The following is a 25,079-nucleotide window of genomic DNA, read 5'->3' on the forward strand; positions in this document are numbered from 1 at the left end:
TTTTCTCTAATTATGCCTGTAGACGTTTGGAAGTAGAATGCTTTGCATGTTAAAATGTATACTTTTATGAGATAGAACTTTTCCTGTGTTTTGATTTTGACAGCAGCAGGATATTTATTTAACTCATTATTGGATACTAGGAACTTTGCTTAGTCCCTTCTGTGCCACATTTAATCCTTATAGTAGCACTGTTAGATGAACTATTGTTATTCCTAATAGGCAGTACTATTGTTATTCTCAAGGCGTAGAGAAGGAAATTGATGAAGAGTTAGGCAACTTGTCCAAAGTCATGTGGATTGGAAGTAGAGAGATCGCGTGTGAACCCCATTCATTCTGACTGTGTAACTGTCTCCTTAGCATCTGCTCATGTTGCCTCTGTTGTGTAGCTTCTATAATTTAAGTGAGGTAACAGGAGTCGCGCATTATGGTCCATGGGCTGCATCTGGCCTGCTGTCCCTATTTGGGTGGCCTGTGAGCTAAGTGTTGTTTTTATATTTTTATTTATTTTTCATTGATTGATGATTGGTTTACAGTACTGGTTTGGTTTCCGTCATGCATCAGCATGAATTATCCGTAGGTGTACGTATGTCCCCTCCCTCCTGAGCCTCCCTCCCGCCCCCTGCCCATTCCCACCCCTCTGGGTTATCCGAGAGTTTGAGCTTGAGTCCCCTGGTCACACGGCAAACCCGCCTTGACTGTCTGTTGACATAGGTTAGTGTATATGCTTCCCTGCTACTCTCTCCATTCATCTCACCTTCTCCCTCTTCTCCTCCAAAATGATTGAAAAAATATCAGAAGAAGGACTACTTCCTGTTATGTAAAATTCATATGAAATTCAGGTTTCAGTGTGTGTAAATAAAGTTTTATTGGAACACAGGCTTGCTCATTTTTTTGGCATATTGTCTGTAGCTGCATTCATAATACAGCGCTACATACATTGGCCTAGCTGGGTGGTGATGACAGATACCACATGGGCCAGGAACCTAAAATATCTCTTGCCTAGCCCTTTACAGAAAAACATGCCAGCCAATATAATATCTCTGATAATTATTATTTTTACCTTTTTGCTGCTTTTATGGCAAAAACGTTAACTTCTTTTTAGGTTTCTTTTTCAAAAACACAGGTTCTAAATAAAGTTTTAGATTTTTAACATTTGTTTTTAATATTATATGCCATAATAAACATTTGTCAGTAGTCGGGGAATGGTAGTGAATATTTGCGTGCTAAGTTGCTTCAGTCATGTCTCTGTGTAACTCTGTGGACTGTAGCCTTCCAGGCCCCTCTGTCCATGGGGTTCTCCAGGCAAGAACACTGGAGTGGATTGCCATGTCCTCCTCCAGGGGATCTTGGATCCTCCTCCAGAGATCTCTTAGGTCTCTTGGGTCAGCAGGCAGGTTCTTTACTGCTAGCGCCACCTGGGAAGCCCCAGTAAATATTTAGGAAATTATATAATTGGGAATTGTATGTAAAAATATATTTGTAGGTGTATTAATAATAGTTTGTAAATTATCATAGAATATTATGTCAGCTTCATAATGCAATGTCTAAAATTATAGTAAATATTTTTATACTTGAGGTAATTGTATGTAGTAGAATATCCCTTGTTATTTTGATGACTTGTTTTTAATTATTTATATTTGAGAAGCACTTCCCCTCTAGCACAGCAGGCTTCCCTGGTGGCTCATATGGAAAATAATCTGCCTGTAATGCAGGAGATCTGGGTTTAATCCCTGCATCAGGAAGATCCTCTGGAGAAGGGAATGGCACCTTACTATAGTAGTTTGAGAAGAGTCACATTCTTCGCTGGTATACCTAGTTTACGCTTTGTATGAAGAATGTAAAAATATTGTTTAAATTTCAAGTGAAACTTGTATTTGCTTAAATGTAATAAATGTACTAGAATAGTCCAGTTAGCTCATCAAGAATAGGCATCCCATACAGATTTCTCATTTAAATCTGCACTAAATGTCTTATTTAAGAGAACTACATGTTGCAGTTCCTGTGAAATTACATTCTTGTATGTATCTATCAGATGATTCTTAATGAGCTGGTACCTGCCTGTTGAAGGCAGAAGAATGAAATTGTAATAGTCGCCATCCAGATAGCCACATGAGATTTAATTCATGTACTTGTACATGGACTCTGTAAGGGTTGTTTATATAAAACAGTGGTTTTATATAAGCGTTAATGTATGCATTGTTTATATAAAAGCAAAACTGGTTAAGAAAGCATTGTCTTTACACTCTTAAGTATTCTGGTTAGTATTAGGCCAAATGATTAGATTTATACCTGTGTAACCTATTTTGTTTCATTAATCTCTCTTTGTCATGCATTTCAAAATCATGAGTTCTTGTTGGTTTTTTACACCTAATATTATCTGAATAGTATTGCTTTTTGTTAAAGTTAGAAAAATTTCAGGATAAACTTTATAATCAAAGTTATTTATAGCAGATTTGAATCTTTCAAAATACAGTTTTGTTTAAATTTAGTTTTTCAAGAGTCTTTACCCGTGAGATGATTCAGTGTGCTTGAGTACTTTGCTGGTTGAATTGTGTTCATTGGCTGATGTAGTTTTTATTATACTTGCTACTTGTTCATTCTTGTGTAAAAGCTTTAAAATAATGAGAAGTATGTATAATGTGCCAGCCAGTATTGAATTTATGTATTTTGTTTTTTCTTTAAAATCTTTTTCAGATAACGGTATATTTTTGTAATTCAAATGAATGGACTTCTGAGGAATAATTTTTACAAGTAAACATAAGTAAATGGTAGAACAAATATCTATACATTAAATTGTAGGGACTGAGTTAAAACACCTTGTTCTGGTACAGAGATTATTACTTTATGTAATAGCTTTGGAACTCTATCTCAGAAGACTATTAGAAAACATATTTCAATGTAAGATTTTAGAGACAATTTCTCATGTTAACCTTTGCAAAATAATCATTACAGTTTATAATATAGTTATTAGCTTATATCAATGCATTTAGATACTATAATACAGGTTTTAATGGAAGCTCAAAATGTAATAACTTATTTTAAGCCATAAAATAAACATGAATTTTCTAAAGTCAGAAAGAATTTAGGTATGCTGAATTTCATGTTAGGAATTTGGACAAGCCAGGGATAAGAAAGAGACTTAAGACATCTACTTGAATTAAAACTTTCCATACAAAGAGAGAGAAAAAATTGAAGATGACCAAGGAAAAGAATTTCAAAAGAGTTATAGATAACTCTTGGTTTAGTTTAGAATCAGCCCTTGATTTTCCACTTTGTAAGTTTTTTATGAAATCATTTGTGTTTATCACATAACTAAATATCATGGTGCTATATGGAGATAACCCTGTTAAGAGTCCATAGAAATATACCGGTGAATCTGAAAATGTGTGTATTTTATTTCTGGACCACCTTGAAATGCTAGTACAGATATTACCCATGCTCCTATCTTGCTTCAGTCAAATGTTTCCTAGCAAATGTTCCCTATCTGTAACAGAAAACCATAGTACCTATCTGATAAAGTTGTTGTGAGGATTATATGTAAGGCTTTTTAAAAGCCTGTTTAAGCGTTTATATTAATATTCAGTTCAGTTCAGTCGCTCAGTCGTGTCTGACTCTTTACGACCCCATGAATCGCAGCATGCCAGGCCTCCCTGTCCATCACAAACTCCCGGAGTTTACTCAAACTCATGCCCATCGAGTTGGTGATGCCATTCAGCCATCTCATCCTCTGTCGTCCGCTTCTTCTCCTGCCCCCAATCCCTCCCAGCATCAGGGTCTTTTCCAGTGAGTCAGCTCTTCATATGAGGTGGCCAAAGTATTGGAGTTTCAGCTTCAGCATCATTCCTTCCAATGAACACCCAGGACTTATCTCCTTCAGGATGGATTGGTTGGATTAATATTAGCTTTGATTATATTTACTTTAATGACCACCATCCTTATTATTATTCTGTTGATGAGCATATTTAAACTTATCTTGATTTGTTTATTACTGTTTTGAAGACTTTGGATTTAAAAAATATATCCATATAAAATGGTCAAACATTTATCCTGCCTTTTCTATATTAACTGTGCAGTTTAGTTCAGTCGCTCAGTCTTGTCCAACTCTTTGTGACCCCATGGACTGCAGCACGCCAGGCCTCCTTGTCCAGCACCAACTCCCAGAGTTTACTAAAACTCATGTCCATTGAGTCAGTGATGCCATCCAGCCATCTCATCCTCTGTTGTCTCCTCCTCCTGCCTTCAGTCTTCCCAGCATCAGGGTCTTTTCAAATGAGTCAGTTCTTCACATAAGTTGGCCAAAGTATTGGAGTTTCAGCTTCAGCATCAGTCCTTCCAATGAATATTCAGGACTGATTTCCTTTAGGATGGACTGGTTAGATCTCCTTGCAGTCCAAGGGGCTCTCAAGAGTCTTCTCCAGCACCACAATTCAAAAGCATCATTTCTTCGGCACTCAGCTTTCTTTATAGTCCAACTCTCACATCTTTACATGACTATTGGAAAAACCATAGGCTTGACTAGACGGACCTATGTTGGCAAAGTAATATCTCTGCTTTTTAATATGCTGTCTAGGTTGGTCATAACTTTCCATCCAAGGAGTAATTAAGGATGAACTGTTGCCAGATAATGATAATGGTTAACCAAATATTTGATGAGGGGATGCATCTTTTTATAGAAGTATTCCAACTAATAAATGGGAAACAAATGATAGGATTTGAACACCACCATTTACAATGCCTGTGAACTAGTAGATGTAAACGCTGAGCATCAGTCTCTGTTGACATCACAATGAGAGAACCAGACGTTATTTCCTGGTACATGCCACCATGCTCTCACTGAAGATGTTGAATCCAAGTTTGATCTAGCCTCTCATCCCAGCTGCTAATTTGCAGAAAAAAGGACAGAGGACATGCTGGACTGCCCCTGGAGTGTGAAATCATGCAAACCCATGTGTGGAACCCTGAATCTATGGCTGGGTCTTTATTTATTTATTTATTGACTGGGTCTTTAAACAGCCAAATTGAAAGTAAAATATAGGGACAGAGAGAGAACTTATTGATTAAAAGGTGCTTAAAGATACCTTAAATAAAGTTTAAAAAATGGTCAAAACCAAAACTATCTTGTTTAGGGATGCACACCAAAGAGTAAAAATAATGTAAGTGTGTGGTTTATTATGGACACCAGGATAGTGGAGGCATACAGGTGGTTGTGACGGGGGCATGTCACCCGGAAGCCTTCTGCAGTATTTTAGCAAAGTTCTATGACTTGGGTGATGATTTCAAGGGCATATATGTTTCTTGTGTTTGATTTTCAGTTTTTTAATGGTAGAAAAAGCTGAGATAGTTTAATTGTCCTAATCAAAATACTTGGAAATTCTCTCCTCTATCCACCATATCTAACTTATGTAGTAAAACTGATGGAGAATATATTTACTGATTCACCAGATTTTGTGTATGTGTGTGGCTGTGTTGTGGATGTGTATACTCGTGTGTGTGTGTGTATGTGTACTCTGTGACAGGCACTGTTCTGATTTTCTATTCCTATGTAACAGATCACTGCAAAACTTGAAGCCTTAAAACACCCAGTCATTTTATTTGCTCATGAGTCTCTGGGAAGAATTCAGTGCGGAAGGCTTATCTCTCTTCCATGTGCCATAACTGCAACAGTTGGACTAGACGCCTTCAGATCCACCTCCTAAGTGGTTCACTCCCATGATTTGCAGTTTGGGTGCTGCTGGCTCCAGGCTCAGTCAGCTCTGTTTATCTCCTTGTGGGCCTGTCTGTGGGCTGCTTGAGGTTTTTACAGCTTGAGGTGGCCAGGTTCCAGAGTATGTGTTCTGAGGAAAGCAGCAGGAAGCTGGTTGTGGGACCTGGGCTCAGAAGTGTCCCTTTCACCATCGTCACGTACTCACCCAGAGTCTCAAGAGGGGAGGACATGTGCCTCACTTCTCAAAGAAAGTGGGGCCAGAGTCTTTATGGTAGGAAGGGCACCTGTGATGGAGATAACTGTTGAGGCCATTTTGGGAGGTTCAGTATGCCACACGCACTGTCTCACCATTGAATACAGAGCTGAGTGAGATTAAGTCCTTGTCTGTAAGGAGCTCAGAGTTGAGTGAAAGACAAGTTAACAGATCATTATGACAATGGTATGGTGAGTTTGATGAGGGTAAAGCCTCGGTGCCATCGCAGAATATAAGACGATGCCCTAGATTTAGAGCGCCAACTCTCAAGGCGAAAGTCTGCTTTGTGTCTGAAGAAGACACAAGAGATGGACAGCCCAAAAGACAAAAAATCAGAGTAGTTTTTCAGGAAAAGGGAGAATCATCATATGTTACTTGGGTAAGCAAAAATACAGTGCATTCTAAATCTTCAGCATTTATATATGACCACATTATGGATATGAAAAGTTAGGTGGAGAGAAGTGAGGTTGGATAAGTATGTCGGAGCTTATACTATGCAAAAACCTTCGTGTGTAAACTGGGGTTTTCTTGTGACCACCGTGCAGGAACCATTCAAGACAGTAAGCTGCAGAGTGAACTGATCTGGCTTACCTTTTCACACAGAGGACTCTGGGGGTTTTGTAGCAGATAGGAGCAAAGAACTATCCAGGCCAGGAAGGCTGGTGCTGAACTAAGTCGTATCAGGGAGCACGGAAAGAAAGGGGCCAGTGTTTAAATGTCTTTGTTTTTGTCTGTGCGGCGCAGTGTGCAGGATCTTAGTTCCTCGACCAGGGATTGAGCCCGTGGCCCCTGCGGTGGAGGCATGGAACTGTAACCCCTGGACTGCCAGGGAGTCGCTGGGGCCAGTTCTGGAGGTATTTCATAGATACAGATTTCGGAATTTGGTAACTGATTGGAGATGGATATGAGGGGGGGAAGGAGTACCAACATTGCCCTCCAGAGTTCTGCCTTGGGAATTCTGTCGTCGGTGGTGCTCGCCGCAAAAGATAAGGGTCGTCGGAACAGAAGTGCAACAGATTGGGCCGGGTGAAGGATGGTGAGTGCTAGTTGAGGTCAGCCTGCAATGCGGCTTTCGGGAATCCTCAGCATGCAGTTTATAAGTGAAGTGATGGAGATAACTGTGTTTGACTGTGGGGCGGGAGGGGAGGACCACAGAGGGAATGTTGCGTGACTGGTGTTGAGGGCCAGGCAGAGACGAGGCATGGGTAATAAGAGCGTTCCGAGTGGCGCATTGGGGAAGAATCTGCCTGCCGTGCAGGAGACACATTGGGGAGGGCTGGGAAGGTCCGCTGTGTAGGGAATGGCGAGCCACTCCAGTGTCCATGCCTGGGAAACTGCGTGAGCCGAGGAGCCTGGTGGCCTCCAGTCCACGGGTCACAGGGAGTCAGATGTGACTGAGCACGTGTCAGACACACACACACACACACACACACACACACACGCGCGAATGAGGTGCATCAACCAGACAGAGTAACCTGGCAGGCTACAGCCCGTGGGGTCGCAGGCAATCTCACACACACACACACACACACACATGAATGAGGTGCATCAACCAGACAGAGTAACCTGGCAGGCTACAGCCCGTGGGGTCGCAGGCAATCACACACACACACACACACACACACACACACACACACACACGAATGAGGTGCATCAACCAGACAGAGTAACCTGGCAGGCTACAGCCCGTGGGGTCGCAGGCAATCACACACACACACACACACACACACACACACACACACACACACACACACACACGAATGAGGTGCATCAACCAGACAGAGTAACCTGGCAGGCTACAGCCCGTGGGGTCGCAGGCAATCACACACACACACACACACACGAATGAGGTGCATCAACCAGACAGAGTAACCTGGCAGGCTACAGCCCGTGGGGTCGCAGGCAATCACACACACACACACACACACACACACACACACACACACACACGAATGAGGTGCATCAACCAGACAGAGTAACCTGGCAGGCTACAGCCCGTGGGGTCGCAGGCAATCACACACACACACACACACACACACACACACACACACACACACACGAATGAGGTGCATCAACCAGACAGAGTAACCTGGCAGGCTACAGCCCGTGGGGTCGCAGGCAATCTCACACACACACACACACACACACACACACACACACACACACACACACACGAATGAGGTGCATCAACCAGACAGAGTAACCTGGCAGGCTACAGCCCGTGGGGTCGCAGGCAATCAGACGTGACTGAGCACACACACACACAGACACACACACCCACACGCGCGCGCGCGCGCGAGGATGAGGTGGACCAGACAGACTGGGGAAAACCAAGAGACAGCGGTGTTCCTGGACCTAGGGAGGAGAGGGGCGTCGTCAGAAGGGAGGGTCACAGTGCCCAGAGGTCTGGCAGCGCTGAGGTCGTACGGGGGGCGTGGGAAAGCTCAGTGACGTGTGGGGCAGGTAGGTAACAAGGCACACGGGGAGACGGGCATGTGGTTGATCTTTTTTCCTTTTTCCATCCACACTTTCAGGTGGCTGAGTTTCAGAGGGAGGAAACGCAGTGTAGTGATCTGTGGAAAGTGAGAGTGTTTTATTTGGACCACTGTCCCAGTGTTGAGGTTGATCGTTGTGGGTGTCATTGGTCTGTCATCCATTGATACAGTACTTCCTAATTATCTGCTGCCCTTGTATAATTTTCCTCCATTAACTCATCTGTTTTATTTTATCACCTGAAGCAAAAAGAACGTAGGCTAGGGCACTTTTCATAATGCTTTCATATTGCTGCTGGTGGGTTATTTCATTGTTTGTATTTTATTTTTTAATGAGAGGAAAATTCCAAACTCCTTTTTAGAATTAAAAAAAAACTTTTTAGTGAGATAATCTTTTTTCTTTATCCTTTGATAAAGAGGATTATTGTTTAATTAAGATTTATCCTTTATTGAGTTATTTCTCTTGGTATTATTTCAAATGAAAATATTATGTTTCTGTCAGTCAGTTCTGTGGATATTATTGAGTAGCACTGATAAAAATTGGGTTTTTGATTGGAATGAAGTATAGCTATGCAAAAGTATTCTAAATTAGAAATAATGCAAATTAATTGTGCAATTTCAGTTACTTCTGTGGCCAAGGAAATCATTGATATTTTAGTCCTATATTGAAGATTAGAAAAAGCAATACCTGTCTCCTTTCAGCTTCATATCTGTTAGAGATAAAGTTCTTTATGCTCTTTGAATTTTAAATGTGAATTGTGAGCTTATCATGAATTAAGCAAGTTTAAAATGCTTTCTAAGGGGTAAATTTTGTCTTCTGAGAAGCTTGTTTGAATATGGCTAAATGGCATTTTGAGGCTCTGGAAAAATTTTTGCTGTGTCTAAGGCCATGAAAGTATGATTAGAAACAAGCACACCTATACAGTATTATTCTAGTTCTCTTGTATATATATACATATATATAATATATATACACACACACAAACACACACATATATATATATATACATATATGTGTGTATATATATATATATATATATCTTTCTGCTGAGCTTGCCATATGCCTTTGAGCATAGCTATTCATGTTAATTAGACCTAGATAGACTGTAAACCACTTCCTCTTCTCCTTACCCATCCTGAGAAGTTGTGAATTTATCTAAGTACTACCAGACTTTATATATATTTGTATCAGCTTTCCTTCCCTTTTATAGGAAAATTTTCTTCTCTATAAACTATTTTGAATCTCAGATGAAGCACATTGAAGCTACTTATAAGGTAGGAAGTTAATGCTTAGCAAGGAGAAAATATTTTGAATATATATCTTGAAATAGGAATGCCAGTTTGACTGAGAAATGAAGATAGTGAAGAAAATCAAGGTGCCTTTAAAAGCTGTGCTTTCCAAGATATGTAGGTCATACAAACCTAGGGAAGTTTACTCAAGACAGTTGACATTCACTTTGGCCATTATCTTAATAAAATACAGCCTCTCAATTTTTAGGGCCGCCACTTCCAATTGAACCAATCACTTTTTGCCTCTACTTGTATAATAAGATAGGATACAATCAGAGCCAAAAGAATGTTGTGGGATGAAAAATTCATCAGGAATAAAAATTTAAACACCGTTCATAACTTCTCAGGTTCTTTTATTAGAATAAATCTTCATGACGTTTTGCTCTGAATGAGGTAACTACAGGAAACCTTCCTGGAGAGGCTTTTTTTTTTTTTTTTTTTCTGAGGGCTTAGTCAACTCTGTATTCAGTGCTATAGAGTTTTTTCCTCAAGCTGCTAGTATTTCTGGACTATACTTTCTTTGTCATAATCTTGTCTATGAGCATTTCCAATAGGTATAAATTAAGGTATCCTCTATAAAGACAGAGATAAACAATGCTAGTTATAAAATCCATGGAGAACTCAGTAGGAATAAGGGGATTTAGGGAATGTTCAGATTCTCATATCTCTAAACTTTTTCTCCAATGTAATAATTTTGCTTAATAAAAATATAATTTTAATTATTTAGAATTATTGTACCATTATGTACATTGTGTTCATATATACCATTATGTACTTTAATAACTTTGTGAGACCATTGGTACAGTTAGTTGGTGAATACCCACTCATTTTTCAAATGAGAAATTGTGACTTGTATGGTGATACCTAATCAGAGTTCTTCCTGATTTACAAGTATGATATTTGGAGCTGCACATTGATTGAGTATTCTAGGCTAGTAGTTTGGTGTCTCTTTTTTCTTATTGATTCTGCTGTGCCTGTTGCTTAGTGGCGAAACAGTGAATGAATTTATGAAAATACTAGTAAATATCATTAATGCTTTATTAATTTAAACAGATTAATACCTGTTACTTAGGGATAGAGACTTGGTCCCGAGATTCCTAGCTGACATAGATAACTCTTCCAGGGATTTTTTTTCTTTTGTGAAGAGTATGCAGTAGCTGGAGCAGAGTGTGTGGTTAAGGGAAAGGCTCATCCTCTCCTCTCTTCATTTCTTTCTTTTTCCTCCTTTCTCTCCTCCTAACTCTTCTTATTTCCCTATGAGAGCAACTTAGATATGAAAGTCGATGGGGCAATATGTCACAGAGAGGTCTGTTAGGTTTTTTAAAGGTGTAAAGTCCTTGGGAGGGCAGAAAGGCAGGAAGTACAAGCAGAGTGTCATCCTTGGTGGGGGAGAGACAGCTCCATGTGTCCACATGGGGACGGGATTAGAATGGAGGGAAAGGAATATGTTTGTGGGTGTGAGAAGGGACACTGAAGGGGTTTCTGCCTTGTAGTTTCTTCCTAAAGACGCAGGGGAGGGTAGATCAGGGTGGTTTTAGACACAGAAAGTAGGAAAGGGTTGACAGTGGAAGTGGGAGAGTTAAGAAGTGGGTTGACCAGCGAGATGTCATCATATGTCAGATATTTAGGGCCCATTTGAAGTGATAATTATGTGATTCTCTCAGCAGTGGTGGGTTGCCAAATGTTTGCTCAGAGAGAGCAGAAAGGTAGATCCGTCCACGGTTGGGGTTTGCTGTGTGGGGACAACTCAGAGACAGGAGAGCAGGAGGTTAGGATATGGCAGGTGTCGGTGGAGAGCTGTGTCATGCCGTCTCAGTCAGGAAAGGAGAAGAAAGGAGAAGGGGATGGAGTGGAGGAAATCAGGAGACTCAAAGCCGTAGGGCTGCAGTGAAGTTGAAAAATGGTTTTAGTGGAACTAGTTAAAAGCACGCCAGTGGGGTAGGTGCTTGTGGCCAGAAAGAGACAAACTGAATTCGCTAATTTGGACCTGTTATATGTGAGGATAATGTCCAGGAAAAAGCCGTGAGTGATATAAAGTGGAGGAGAATGTTTTCTCCCCTACTGCCTTTAATGAAATCCTCATGACATCATTTCTTAAGGTGAATTTTGTAGAATAATATTTCCTCCAAAAAAAGCATATTACTGAGGCTCTGAGACATGTTGCATTCAAGAAATCTGCTTAAATTTGTTTAACTGAGCAGTTCTAAAACCCATGCAATTACTAAACCTTTTGCAGTGTAATGTCTACTAACAACCATCTACACTGGGGTTTTCACCAACACGCTGGGCAGTTACTTTGTGTGTCGTGTCCTGAAACTGTTCAACTAATGGGAATCGGTAAGAAGGATCACCACAACACAGTAAATGTTTATTTTGCAAAGAATTTTACATTAATGTTAATGTGTTTCAATATTAAAATATTCATTTTCCTGTTAGAAGTTAACATATGTCTAAAACATTAAAAATGTTAGTGCACTATTTTGTTAGTGACAGTTGTGGTAGTTGTAATTATTTATTAGTAATCTTTAATTACTCATGGATATTCTAGGAAAGCCTACTGTATTCGTCCCATAATAGCAGTCGACTATGGCAGATGAGTTAAAGCAAAAAAGGGAGCTTGTCCCCTCCGATTTCTGGATCTGTCCAGACGTTCAGAGCCGCGTCGTCAAGCACTAGCCTTCGTTTCTCAGCTGTCCCTTCTATCGTATCGACTTCAGTCTCAGGCGGGCGGTACCACTGTGCGGTAGTGTGGTGTTTTCTCAGGGGGGCTGAGGTGAGACAGATGCTTAGAGCCTAGTTTACTGCTTTCTAAAACAGGTTTCCCAGTTGGATTTTATTTGCTGATTATGGAAGTGTAACATTATACATACCACATTCCTTTCTTTAAAATTTGTCATTTTCTCTTTTTTAAATCAGGATTTTCTTTTGAGTCCTGCCGTTTCTGATTTCATTCTAGTAAAGTCTTGACTGAGGCCTTGAAACTTGAAATGTTCTCAGTTCCAGTTACAAAAAGAGCTCTGAACAGATAAGAGGATTATTGATAAATGTGCAGTAGGAGATTATCAAACAGTATGTTTCCATTCATGAAACTTCTCAGATAAAGTTGGAAACTTAAAAAACTGTTTACAAAAATGAAATATGTTACATGGAAGTCTTCATAGTATCCTTGTGAGGTCTGCAGCAAATACAAGACCAATAAACTTCATCTCCCTTACCGCCCAAAGCAGTCAACAAAAGAAAACCAAAACAGAATAGCAATCAAAATCTTTGAGAAGTTGGATGTTAACCCTTTGAATAATTTTCTGAGAAATATAGTCTTTAAAGGCCTTTTGTGATAATTGACTGCTTTAGAAAATAGTTAAATTCAAGTCTGTGACTTTTGATAAATTAGTGACTTCTTTGTCATACTGAAGACCCTTAAAGTATGTCATTTTGTTTTCTTGGTTTGTGAATAAAGATAAATAAAATGATGACTAGTAGGTTACTTATCAGAAAATAAGGTACAAAGTAATAGTTAAAAAAAGACACATCAGAGATCTGAGGACAGAAAGAAACCTAAATGAACCAAAGTCCAGAAAGTGACAAGCTTTCTTAGGAAAAAAAAAAAAAAAGACCTATGATTTCTTCCATCCTTGGTGGAGCTGGTGACAATGAGAAAGTTCCACTGAAAGGGATAAGGAGAAATCAAGTGAAGAAGCTTTAAGCACACTGGTGAGAGCAGTGTGTAGGCTGGCGGGCCAGGTTAGAATCTGGGGGAGCCCTCCCTGCAGAGTGAGGAGCTTCTGTTCTGCTCACGTCTTCGCCGAGTTCAGCAGGGAACCAGAGATGGGCGGTGGAGAAGGATATTCCAAGTGGCATCCTCCTCATGTGTGAAAAGGGGTGCAGTATTGTCTGGGGGGGGGGGTGGGCGTTTGAGGTTAGGGGCAGGAGGACTGAGCCCTCTGGGTTTTTACTGACCGAAGAACGGAGGAGCCCTCTCTCAGATGGATTCTCTGCAGGGCATTGTGGGTCTTCACAGAGCTCGGAGCAGTGGCCTCCTGAAGGCTGGAGAAGAAGGTAGAAGGTTCTCTTAGATATAAAGGAGCAGGTGAACCTGGGGAGGAAAGAACTCCCCAGAGCCCGCCTTCTACCCCCCGCACCCCCCTTAAAGAGCCTGCTAGAATCCTGCCATGGTTCAGATTCCACCCGGAGCTGAAGAAACTCTTGATCTAGCCCAAAATATTTGAAGCTGGTGATGAATTAATTCAAACCAAAGTAGTAGCAGAGGACAAGCCCAGCTTATTAACTACAGCCCCAATTCTAGCATCCTGAAAGAAAAAAAAGGAGTATGTATGCCTCTTTCTTGAGGTAAATATATAGAATTCAGATTCTACTTTTTTTTTTTTTTATAGAAGCTATCTGTTAAAGAAAGAGTGTATGGCCACTAAAAAGTTAGACATGTGACCCACAGCTCAAAATAAGCAGACTTAGAGATGGCCCTGGTATTGGAATTATCTGTGTCTTTACTACAGCTTATGAAAATGCTTAGGGGTCTAAGAAAAGATATACAATGTGTGTGAAAAGATATACAGTGTGTATGGAGCAGTTCAGCAGCAATGTGGATGCTATAAAAATGGAAATTCTAGAATGAAAAATTTATCAGAACTGAGAAATTCATTAGCTGGACTTGTGGGTAGACTGGACACAGGAAAATTGCAGTGAGCTGTGAAGACAGGTGATAGAGAGTATTTAGAATGAAGCGAAAAAGATAAAAATATACAACCAACTATTTGAGATCATGGGGTAATATCAACAGGACTAACATACATGTATAAAAGTTAGAATTTAAGAGAGAGAGAGAGATGGGAGTAGAAACATATTTGAACAGACAGTGGATAAGTATTTTCCAACACTTTCAATCCAGAAGTCCAGCAAATTTAACAGACCTCAAGAAGAATAGTTAAAAGAAAAATTTACATGTGCCTATATCCTAGTTGATTAGAACGCAATCAGAAAAAAGGAAGCGTTATGTGCAGGAGAATAATGTTGTGAATTCTAGCTGACTTCATACCAGAAACAATGGAGACCAGAACACAAAGTGCTGGAAGAAAAGAAAAAAACAAAAAAAGCCTCAACTTTGACTTCTGTCTTCAGTGAAAGTATCCTTAAAAAAAGAAGGCAAGCAACAGTTTACAGTCACTGGATGTTTATAATCAGAAAAACAGAAACAACGAGTGTTGGGAGGATGTGAAAAATTTAGAAGCCTTGAACATTGTTGGTGGGAATGTAAAATGGGTCAGCCAGTTTGGCAGCTCCTCTGAAAGTTAAATATAGAATTGCCATCAGTTCAGTCAGTCCAGTCGCTCAGTCGTGTCCGACTGTTTGCGACCCCATGGACCGCAGCACGCCAGGCCTCCCTGTCCATCACCAAGTTTACTCAAACTCATGTCCATTAAGTTGGTGGTGCCATCCAACCATCTCATCCTCTGTCGTCCCCTTCTCCTCCTGCCCTCAGTCTTCCCCAGGATCAGAGTCTTTTTAAATGAGTCAGCTTTTTGCATCAGGTGGCCAGAGTACTGACTGGAGTTTCAGCTTCAGCTCAGTCCTTCCAATGAATATTTAGGACTGATCTCCTTTAGGTGAACTGGTTGGGTCTGCCACATGACCCAGCAATTCCATTCCTAGATAAATCCCCAAAAGAGTTGAAAACAGATACTCAAGTATGTATGTATGAATGTTCATTACAGCACTATTCACAACAGCCAAAAGATGGCAACTGCCCACATGCCCTTGTCAGTATTAGTAAAACCCAAATAATAGTAGCTAATGTTTATAAGTTCTCACTGTGACATTGGAGAGAGAGGGAGGAGAGAAGGGAAACAGGAGGCAGAGAGGGAAGAGGAAGAGAGAGAAGGAAGTCGCTGGGAGAGGCATGTGCCACTTACCTAGCTAATGACAAAGGGATGGTTTTGGCCTGATCAGAAGAGAGTGTTAAATATAATAATGAGCTTAGGAGTTAGTGAGGGTGAGGCTGAAGTTGGTAAACTGCTTTGGTTACTAGAGATAGGGACCTCTAATGAAGTAATACTTTCCTTCTCCACTTATTCTATACATTATAATGTATATGTTTTATAATGTATTAATTTAAGCAAAAGGGATAAATGTATGGTCCTATTATTATGTCCCTTAATTATTTTAATAGCAGAATTTCAGTTAAGATGTCTTGATAATTTAATTCATAATAGTGTACATTTTCAAATTACTGAAATGTATAGTTGCTTACTGAGCAAAATCGATCAGTCCTTAAATTGAGTCAGTGAGGTCCTCAAAGGAAACTGCTTGGTGTGCATCTGGGACTTCTGGATGCTTTATAAAAGGAAGTAGAATACATATTTGTTCCTACATTTGAGGAAAGCCCCGTGGGACATGAATTATGTTTAGATATTGAACAGGAAGGGAACTGATTATAGCCTGATGCTTGGGATTTGTTTCCCTAGAGAAGAAGTCATCTTATTTAAGAAGATACAGAGTCAGGAAAGCAGGCAGTATGAAAGGGAGTTTTACAACCTAGGTGTCTTTGCACTCCATTCTATTATACCATAAATTTCTTTAGCATTGTTATTTTAAGACAAAATCTTAATCATTCAACCGTTCCCTTTTGTGCATTTAGTTTCCTATTTCATTATTTCAAAATGTGAAAATGCTTGATTTAGCAAGGGGGTTGTCTTTCTTTTTGGGGGGGTTTCCCTTGTGGCTCAGCTGGTAAAGAATCCACCTGCAGTGCGGGAGACCTGTGTTTGATCCCTGAGTTGGGAAGATCCCCTGGAGAAGGGACACGCTGCCCACTCCAGTATCCTTGGGCCTTCCTGGTGGCTCAGCTGATAAAGAATCCGCCTGCAATACGGAAGACCTGGGATTGATCCCTGGGTTAGGAAGGTCCCCGGGAGAAGGGAAAGGCTGCCCACTCCAGTGTTCTGGCCTGGAGAAGTCCATGGACTGTGTAGTCCATGGGGTCGCAAAGAGTTGGACACGACTGAGCGACTTTCACTTTCACTGTCTCCTTTAATAAATATTCTTAATATGCAAGCATCGAAGAAAAACAGTGTGACAAACGAGTTTCCCAGGCAGTGAATACTTCTAAAATGATTTGTCTTCTGTAAGAACCCAATTGCTAGAATAAATCATTTAGAAACTGTTTTAATGCTTAAATTCTGTACTGCGATGGGAGTAGAAACTGTGTATCCTTCATTCTCTCCAGCAGATCAACATCTGCAAAAGCCTAAGGTATTTGTTTATTTATAAATGCATTCCTTTTATGAAGGACTTATTGATATTTGCAGTGTTTCATTTAGATTATGGAGTTATCAACAGTTCAGAATTTTTTTTCGAGAGACAATCTTCTCTAGCATTGTAATTTCCCTGCAGCTATTCCTCACAAAATCACTCCAAATTTCATGGCTGCTTTGCATAAGAAGTCCCAAAGATATTTGGCACACAGCCTGGAGGTTGAGAGTGAATGTTGTGAATATTATCTTTTTCTTGAATCTTACTGCCTGCTGATTTGAATAAACATCTGACTGTTCCTACAGGGACAAATAATCACTTTCATTGTTTCTTCTAAGAATGTTATTTGATTGAGTTTATTTACAGAAGTCTATGAGAAATAATACATGGTTACTGCTTCAGTGAGCTATTATTAACCGAGAAGTGTTCTGGTGTCGCCTCTCTCCAGAGTTCTTTGGGGACAGGTTCTGAGGGCACCTCAGGCAGGGTGTGACGGAGCCCCCAAGGGGAGTGACTGGTTGCCAGGCTGATGCAGTGGAACTCTCCTGTGAGAGCATCCTTAGTGACCAGTGCAGTGCGGATGACTGGGGGGTTAAGCAATGGTCACAGAACCCACCTAAGAATACATCGGATTATGATACATAATAATACATAATACATAATACATTTTTTAAGATCATGTTATTTGAAGAATGTTTTTAAATGAAAGGGTGCTTTCATTTATCATATTCCTTTGAATACAGACTGTATTATGCTTTGTAACTTGATATAAGAGAAGTGATTTTTTTATTTGACACCTGGACCTATCTACTAGTCTTACCTAGTTAGTAATAGCTTTATGAGAAAATGTTTCTCTTTAGTATTATTAAGGGGTTTGGGGAGAAATTGTTCTCTTTGCTTTTGTAGGGTTTGATGCCCAAGATGTAGCTTGAGGAGAGTTATTTTTACCATGACAGAGAATATTGCTATAAACATATGCAAATAAAATACTTTCTAATACTTAAATCTCTCCATTGAATTTTCTGCTTTCTGCATAACCTCTCATGTAATTTTCGGTTCTGTTCTCACAGTATTCCTACATTGGGATTCTACTCTCTTTAGTATTTTAAGAGCATTGACTCAGTTGATCTCATAAGATTCTTTTAAAGTATCAGTTGGCATATGTTTGTAGAATAATAAAAACTAATAGTACCACAACTCGTAGAATTACAGCAAATAACCTGTCAATAAGCAAGTGGAGAGACAAAGGTTAAATTCCAGGAAATATGATGTTTACCAGGTAGCATATGGTGAAAAATATTTACTATATAAAGAGACATACTGTACTCTAGGTATTGGAGACAAAGTGTCAATTGAAAAAAAACAAAAACAACAATACATGACCTACAGCTATGTTTTATTGATGGGCTTGTTGAAGACTTAAGTCCAGAGACAGCCTCTCAGATAGGTCTCAAGAGATTGCACCAAAGAGGTGAGGGAGGAGTCATAACAGATAGGAATTTGGAACCAGCCAGGTAGTTGGAACATCATTAGATCACTGCTGACACTGAGGAATCCAGATCTGAAAGAGACACGTGCACCCCAGTGTTCATCGCAGCACTGTTTATAATAGCCAGGACATGGAAGAAACCTAGATGCCCATCAGCAGACGAATGGATAAGGAAGCTGTGGTTCATATACATGATGGAATATTACTCAGCCGTTAAAAAGAATTCATTTGAATCAGTTCTAATGAGATGGATGAAACTGGAGTCCATTATACAGAGTGAGGTGAGCCAGAAAGATAAAGAACATTACAGCATACTAACACATATATATGGAATTTAGAAAGATGGTAATGATAACCCTATATGCAAAACAGAAAAAGAGACACAGATGTACAGAACAGACTTTTGAACTCTGTGGGAGAAGGTGAGGGTGGGATGTTTCGAAAGAACAGCATGTATATTATCTGTGGTGAAACAGACCACCAGCCCAGGTGGGATGCATGAGACAAATGCTCGGGCCTGGTGCACTGGGAAGACCCAGAGGAGTCGGGTGGAGAGGGAGGTGGGAGGGGGGATCGGGATGGGGAATACGTGTAACTCTATGGCTGATTCATATCAATGTATGACAAAACCCACTGAAAAATAAAAAATAAATAAATAAAAATAAATAAATAAAGTGAACCAGACCTCTCAAGTTAAGGAATGTAGTGCTTTTCTGCGCGTGGGAAGATGCAGGAGTCTGGCTCACTGAAATCGTCACTTTGATGTGCACCTTAAGTATCGAGGGCCAGTGTCCGTTTTCTTCTCCATCCTGAATCCTCTCAGGGTGAGCAGTTGAAGCAGCTGCAGGGGCTGATGGCGCGATGCCTTGGCATCCTTTGTTTACTGATGTGGCAGGAAACTGTTTATCTATGAGAGGAAACAGAAGATGTTATTTGTGGCCTGCTCTAGTTATTTTTCCACCGACGAGTAAAGTCGAGCATCACTGCTGTTGGAAGACGTGGAAATACAGAACTCGGCCCTATGGTACCTGGTTCTTTGCTGCCAGCAGTTGAACTGCAGTCATTATTGGAACGTTAATCAGTGCGTTTATTACCCTCCCACATGCTTTGCTCTCTTTCTTCTTACCTCCAGGCTCTCAGTTTTGTTTTCCTTCCTTCTCTTCTTTCCTAACCTCTCCCATCACCTGTGTTTGTAGAACGGACCTAAGGATTTGAAATTTTAAGGAAGAGTTTCCTTCCTCTGTGGTATGTGACCGGCAGAAATGCATCCCATAGCAAGCAGTAGCCTGGATGTGCTCCCCTTAGCAGTAGGGCTGCTGCCCCTGCCTGCTTGGCTTACCGTCTCCTGTTCTGTCGCCACTGTCCTCATCATCATGTCCGTCTCCGGGAGTCCTCCACGCTGCTCAAGTGAAATTCACTGTTTAGAAACACGTTCTGTACAGCTCTCCTCCTGCCCCCTCCACTCCCGCTTTTTTCCTTGAAAATTCCTCGCAACTGTCAGAAATTTTCTGTGTTAGACTGATTCCTTCTAGTTTGTGTCTTTTTTTTTCTTCCCTTGTGTGCTAATGCCTGTGTTTCTGTCGGTTTTCTTTGCATTTCTTATTTTCTCTTATCTCCTGAATTCCTATTTCTTATTTTTTCCCCAAATCATGATATTTATTGAGCGAACAGGCAACTAAAATGCTGCAGGGTTTGTGTGCATTTGATTACTTATCACTTCTAATGTTAGGAAACTTGCATTTTATTTACTTGCAAGACAGAGTGAATGGACTTAAGCTGCGGATAAATGCCTGATTGCCTAGCGTAGCTGTGTACGTACCCGATAGTTTACTACTGCTGACGATTTCCTTCTGCATCTCTCCAGGAAAGGAAGGAGAGGCTGTCCCGATTTGAATCTATTCGTCACTCAATTGCTGGAATCATTAGGTCTCCAAAATCTGCCCTGGGCTCTTCAGTAAGTACGATGAACTCTATACACCGCTGAAAATAGTCACTGTCTAGCTTTTTTCTGATATATCAGTGCTGCTGCTGCTGCTAAGTCGCTTCAGTCGTGTCCGACTCTGTGCGACCCCATAGACGGCAGCCCACCAGGCTCCCCCGTCCCAGGGACTCTCCAGGCAAGAACACTGGAGTGGGTTACCATTTCCTTCTCTAATGCATGAAAATGAAAAGTGAAAGTGAAGTCTCTCAGTCGTGTCCGACTTTTAGCGACCCCGTGAACTGCAGCCTATCAGGCTCCTCCGTCCATGGGAGTTTCCAGGCAAGAGCACTGGAGTGGGTTGCCATTGCCTTCTCCAGATATATGTATACCATGTAAATTAATATTTATCAATAGAAAGGTAAGTAGATAATTTAACTTTATGTGTGCATGTGAATCTGTGTGTATTAACAGTGATTTAGGGAGGAAAGGAATAAATTTGAATTGTAGACTTTCTGTACTACATATAAGTACTTACAGTGTTTTATGTACTTTGTAGCATTATTTGAAGAAAACTATAAATATAATTCTTTTACAGTGAAACATTTTTATAATAGGGATTATTATATATGTATTTTTAAGATGTATCAGTTTATATGTGTTCATATTTTTAAGAACGTTTTATTTAGAAAATTAAAGTCCATTTGAAATTTGGGCTTGACACATCATGGTAATGTATAGAATATTCACTACTCCTAGTAATAGCAGCTATAGCCAAGCAAGATAAAAATATATTCTTATCCTATTTATATATAAAAGTATAAAGTATTTTTTTACTTCATTACCTATAAAACTAAGTTATCAAGCTTTTTATTCTAGCCATGCCTCACTCACAGTATAGAGCTTTATAATATTTTATTGAATGATGGTTGAAATAATATTCAGTACAAACTAATTACATGCTTTCCCCCACCTTGCCAAATTTCTACAACATAATATCTTAATATTATTTCTTATTCTTTGAAAGTTTAGTTAAAACAATGTGACCTACTCATATATTAAAAAAAAAAAGTGCTTCCCAACCTTAGATTAGTTCAATGTTCATTCACATTTTGGATATATTTGCTATAGTTCCTTTTTAATATGTGGCTTTCCTGGTGCCTCAGTGGTAAAGAATCCACCTGCCAAGCAGGAGACACAGGTTTGATCCCTGGGTCAGGAAGATCCTCTGCAGTAGGAAATGGCAACCCACTCTAGTATTATTGCCTGGGAAATCCCATGGACAGAGGAGACTGGTGGGTGAAGTCCATGGAGTCGCAGAGTTCAGTTCAGTTCAGTTGCTTATTCGTGTCCGACTCTGTGACCCCATGAATCGCAGCATGCCAGGCCTCCCTGTCCATCACCGGCTTCCCGAGTTTACTCAAACTCACGTCCATTGAGTCAGTGATGCCATCCAACCATCTCAACCTCTGTCATCCCCTTCTCCTCCCGCCTTCAGTCTTTCCCAGCATCAGGGTCTTTTCAAATGAGTCAGCTCTTCGCATCAGGTGGCCAAACTTTTGGAGTTTCAGCTTCAGTGTCAATCCTTCCAGTGAACACCCAGGACTGATCTCCTTTAGGATAGACAGATTGGATCTCCTTGCAGTCCAACAGACTCTAAAGAGTCTTCTCCAACACCACAGTTCAAAAGCATCAATTCTTCTGTGCTCAGCTTTCTTTATAGTCCAGCTCTCACATCCATACGTGACCACTGGAAAAACCATAGCTGTGACTAGACGGACCTTTGTTGGCAAAGTAATGTTCTGCTTTTTAATATGCTGTCTAAGTTGGTCATAGCTTTCCTTCCAAGGAGCAAGCGTCTTTTAATTTCATGGCTGCAATTACCATCTGCAGTGATTTTGGTTACGACCTAATGATTGAGCACACATGCTTTTTAATATGTTAGACATATTCCTGTATTTATTCCACTCAAGCAGCACTCTTTCATACACAATTGTGGCAAGGCACCAGGTGTTCTAATTTTTAAAAAAAGAAGAAAAGTTTATTTTGCATAGAAGAGATTTTCACCTTATCTTTTAACCTTTGATGCTGCCATCGTCACTCTCAGTGTTCAGAAGTACCCACAGGAGGAAACTAATGCGGACCATCTCTTGTGACATTAAGTAGCAAATGAAAACAAAAGTTATGTGCAAGAGCCACAGGACAGAGTACGTCTCTTTCAAGTCTTATCTCCCACTCTTGTTTTCTTAAATTTATAACTTTACAGATAAATAGTAGTTCATAAGACTTGGTTTATTATGATTTGACAGTCAAAGCATAGGAGACTTGATTAAGGATTTATGAGATGTTTCAGAGACTCTAAGAGGAGAGTTTTTTGATAATCTTTATCAGAAGAAAAGGGCTTCCCGGGTTTCTCAAACGATAAAGAATTCACTTGCAATGCAGGAGACCTTGATTTCATCCATGGGTTGGGAAGATCCTCTGGAAGAGGGCATGGCAACCCACTCCAGAATTCTTGCCTGGAGAATCCCATGGACAGAGGAGCCTGGTGGACTTCAGTCCATGGGGTCACAGAGAATCAGGCATGACTGAGTGACTAAGCACAGCACCTTGGAAGAGAAAGAAAGAGTTCTTACAAGGAAATATTTAAAGTGTTTTTTAAAAAGGAGAAACAAATACAGTTCTTGAAACGATGTATTTGAATACCTCAGTGAACTGTTAAAATTATATTAAAATTATTTAATGTTAAGTCAGTGAAACACAGGGCATAATTAACTTGTCATTAACTCACCTTTATTTTACTTAAGTCAGAGGTCCTTGTGTCGGCAACTAATAAAAGTTTATTGATGAGCTATTTATGAAAAGTATCCCCTGCCATTTTTTTCTTTCTGTGTGGTGTTAAAGATCAAGCTTGACTTGAGTAAATTGTCTTAAATACTTCAGAGCCAAGACTCAGTATCAATTCATTTCCTACAGCTTTATTCTTAGATGGAAAGGTAGGAGAGTGGAATGTAGAGCTTAAGAGTTTAGCTAGTGACAGAAAAATAAGAAATTTTTTTTGACTGTGGGTGTGTGTGTGAAGTCGCTTCAGTTGTGTCCCACTCCTGGCGACCTCATGACCATAGCCCTCCAGGCTTTCTGTCCGTGCCATTTCCCTGGCAAGAATATTGGACTGGGTTGCTGTTTCCTTCTACATTGACTGTGGGTGTGGGGTAGCATTTCCAGTGTTTATTTTTTCCTGTACAATTTGGGCTGCCTGAGAACCTGGTGCCCTCAAGACACGACTAGAAGTGCAGCAGTGGCCCCGAGACCTCATGTGGCCTAGTTACTTCACAGTTCATTGTTACGGGAGCTTCAGCTTTTGGCTCTGGTGAAAGTGAGAGCCTCTCAGTCCTGCCCGACTCCTTGGGAACCCATGGACCGTACAGTCCAGGCCAGAATACTGGAGTGGGTAACCTTTCCTTCTCCAAGGGATCTTCCCAACCCCAGGATCAAACCCAGGTCTCCGGCATTGCAGGCGATTCTTTATCAGCTGAATCACAAGGGAAACCCAGGGGATCTTCCCGACCCAGGAGTCTACCTGGGGTCTCCTGCATTGCAGGTGGAGACCTTTTGGCTCTAGGCAGAACCTATTTTGATAAATCAGGGTTGATCAGAGGATGAAAGAGGTTTTTCTTTTAAGACACATTGATTTACATCTGGAAACAAAGGAGAAATCTTGTTTGTTCATTAAGATGAAGTTGTATGTGGTTAGCACTCCTAAAATTATGTCAGATATAGTGTACACAATCTTCATAATTCATTGACACGAATCATAATTTTTTAAATACCCTAAGATATTTACATGTTTTTTCTCTACTTAAAAGTGGTATTTACCTTATTCTTAAGTAAAATTACTAAATTGGCAGTGATTGATATGGGTTAAAATTTGGTGTTTACTAACTGCTTTTATCTGAAATGAAATGCTTTTCCCACAAAGTATGTACCTCATTCATATATACATTTTAATAAACTTATCAGCATCCTTGAAGCTATGGAAGAGCCATTTCATTTAAGAAAATTTCCCTCTGTAATCGAGAATTCTAGGGAATCTTCACTTCCTCTCCCATTAGACCACATTTTTATCATCATAATTAAGGCAGTCATTATATCCATCAGTTAAGTGCCATTTGACATTTCCTGGTTTATTCATGAATCTCATGAACTAAAAAGACTGAGATAGTCTGTACTTTATGATGCTGTGGTACACTATGAATAAAGGTACAGACCTATTTCTGTAAGGTGTTAAATATCCTATTTACTTGAAGAAGATTTTCCCCTCTACTACAACAGGTAACTGAGTTCTTGAGTCTTACTGTGAATGTGAAGGTTTCAGATAGTATGATAATCTAAGGTAAATAAACTTTAGAGGCTATTAAACTATAATTAAATTTTTTTCTGACATAATTTAGTATTTTTGAGTATTCTAGTTTGAAAAAGGTAGTGTAGAAGAAGGAAAAATTTTAATTACTGTAAACGAGTTTTCTTTAAAACTTTTTAAGAACCTTGCCAAAATGGCAACCTTAAGCCAATTAATTTATTTTATTGTGATATACTTCACACAATGCAAAACTCTCCATTTCAGCATATACACACAGTGGTTTTGGTATATTCATTATTGTACAATCATC

General features: G+C 40.0%; 1 protein-coding gene across 2 annotated transcripts in view; it reads left to right on the plus strand.

Moving 5' to 3' along the window:
* Positions 1-25,079, plus strand: part of FER (FER tyrosine kinase) — a 450,974-nt gene that overhangs the window by 176,253 nt on the left and 249,642 nt on the right. For both annotated transcript variants that reach the window (XM_065923334.1, XM_065923426.1), the window contains exon 10: positions 20,356-20,445. In XM_065923334.1, coding sequence (XP_065779406.1) covers positions 20,356-20,445 — 90 coding nt within the window. The remainder of the gene's footprint in view (positions 1-20,355; positions 20,446-25,079) is intronic.

Source organism: Muntiacus reevesi, chromosome 1 (genome assembly GCF_963930625.1).
Source record: "Muntiacus reevesi chromosome 1, mMunRee1.1, whole genome shotgun sequence".
NCBI classification, from domain to species: Eukaryota; Metazoa; Chordata; class Mammalia; order Artiodactyla; family Cervidae; genus Muntiacus; species Muntiacus reevesi.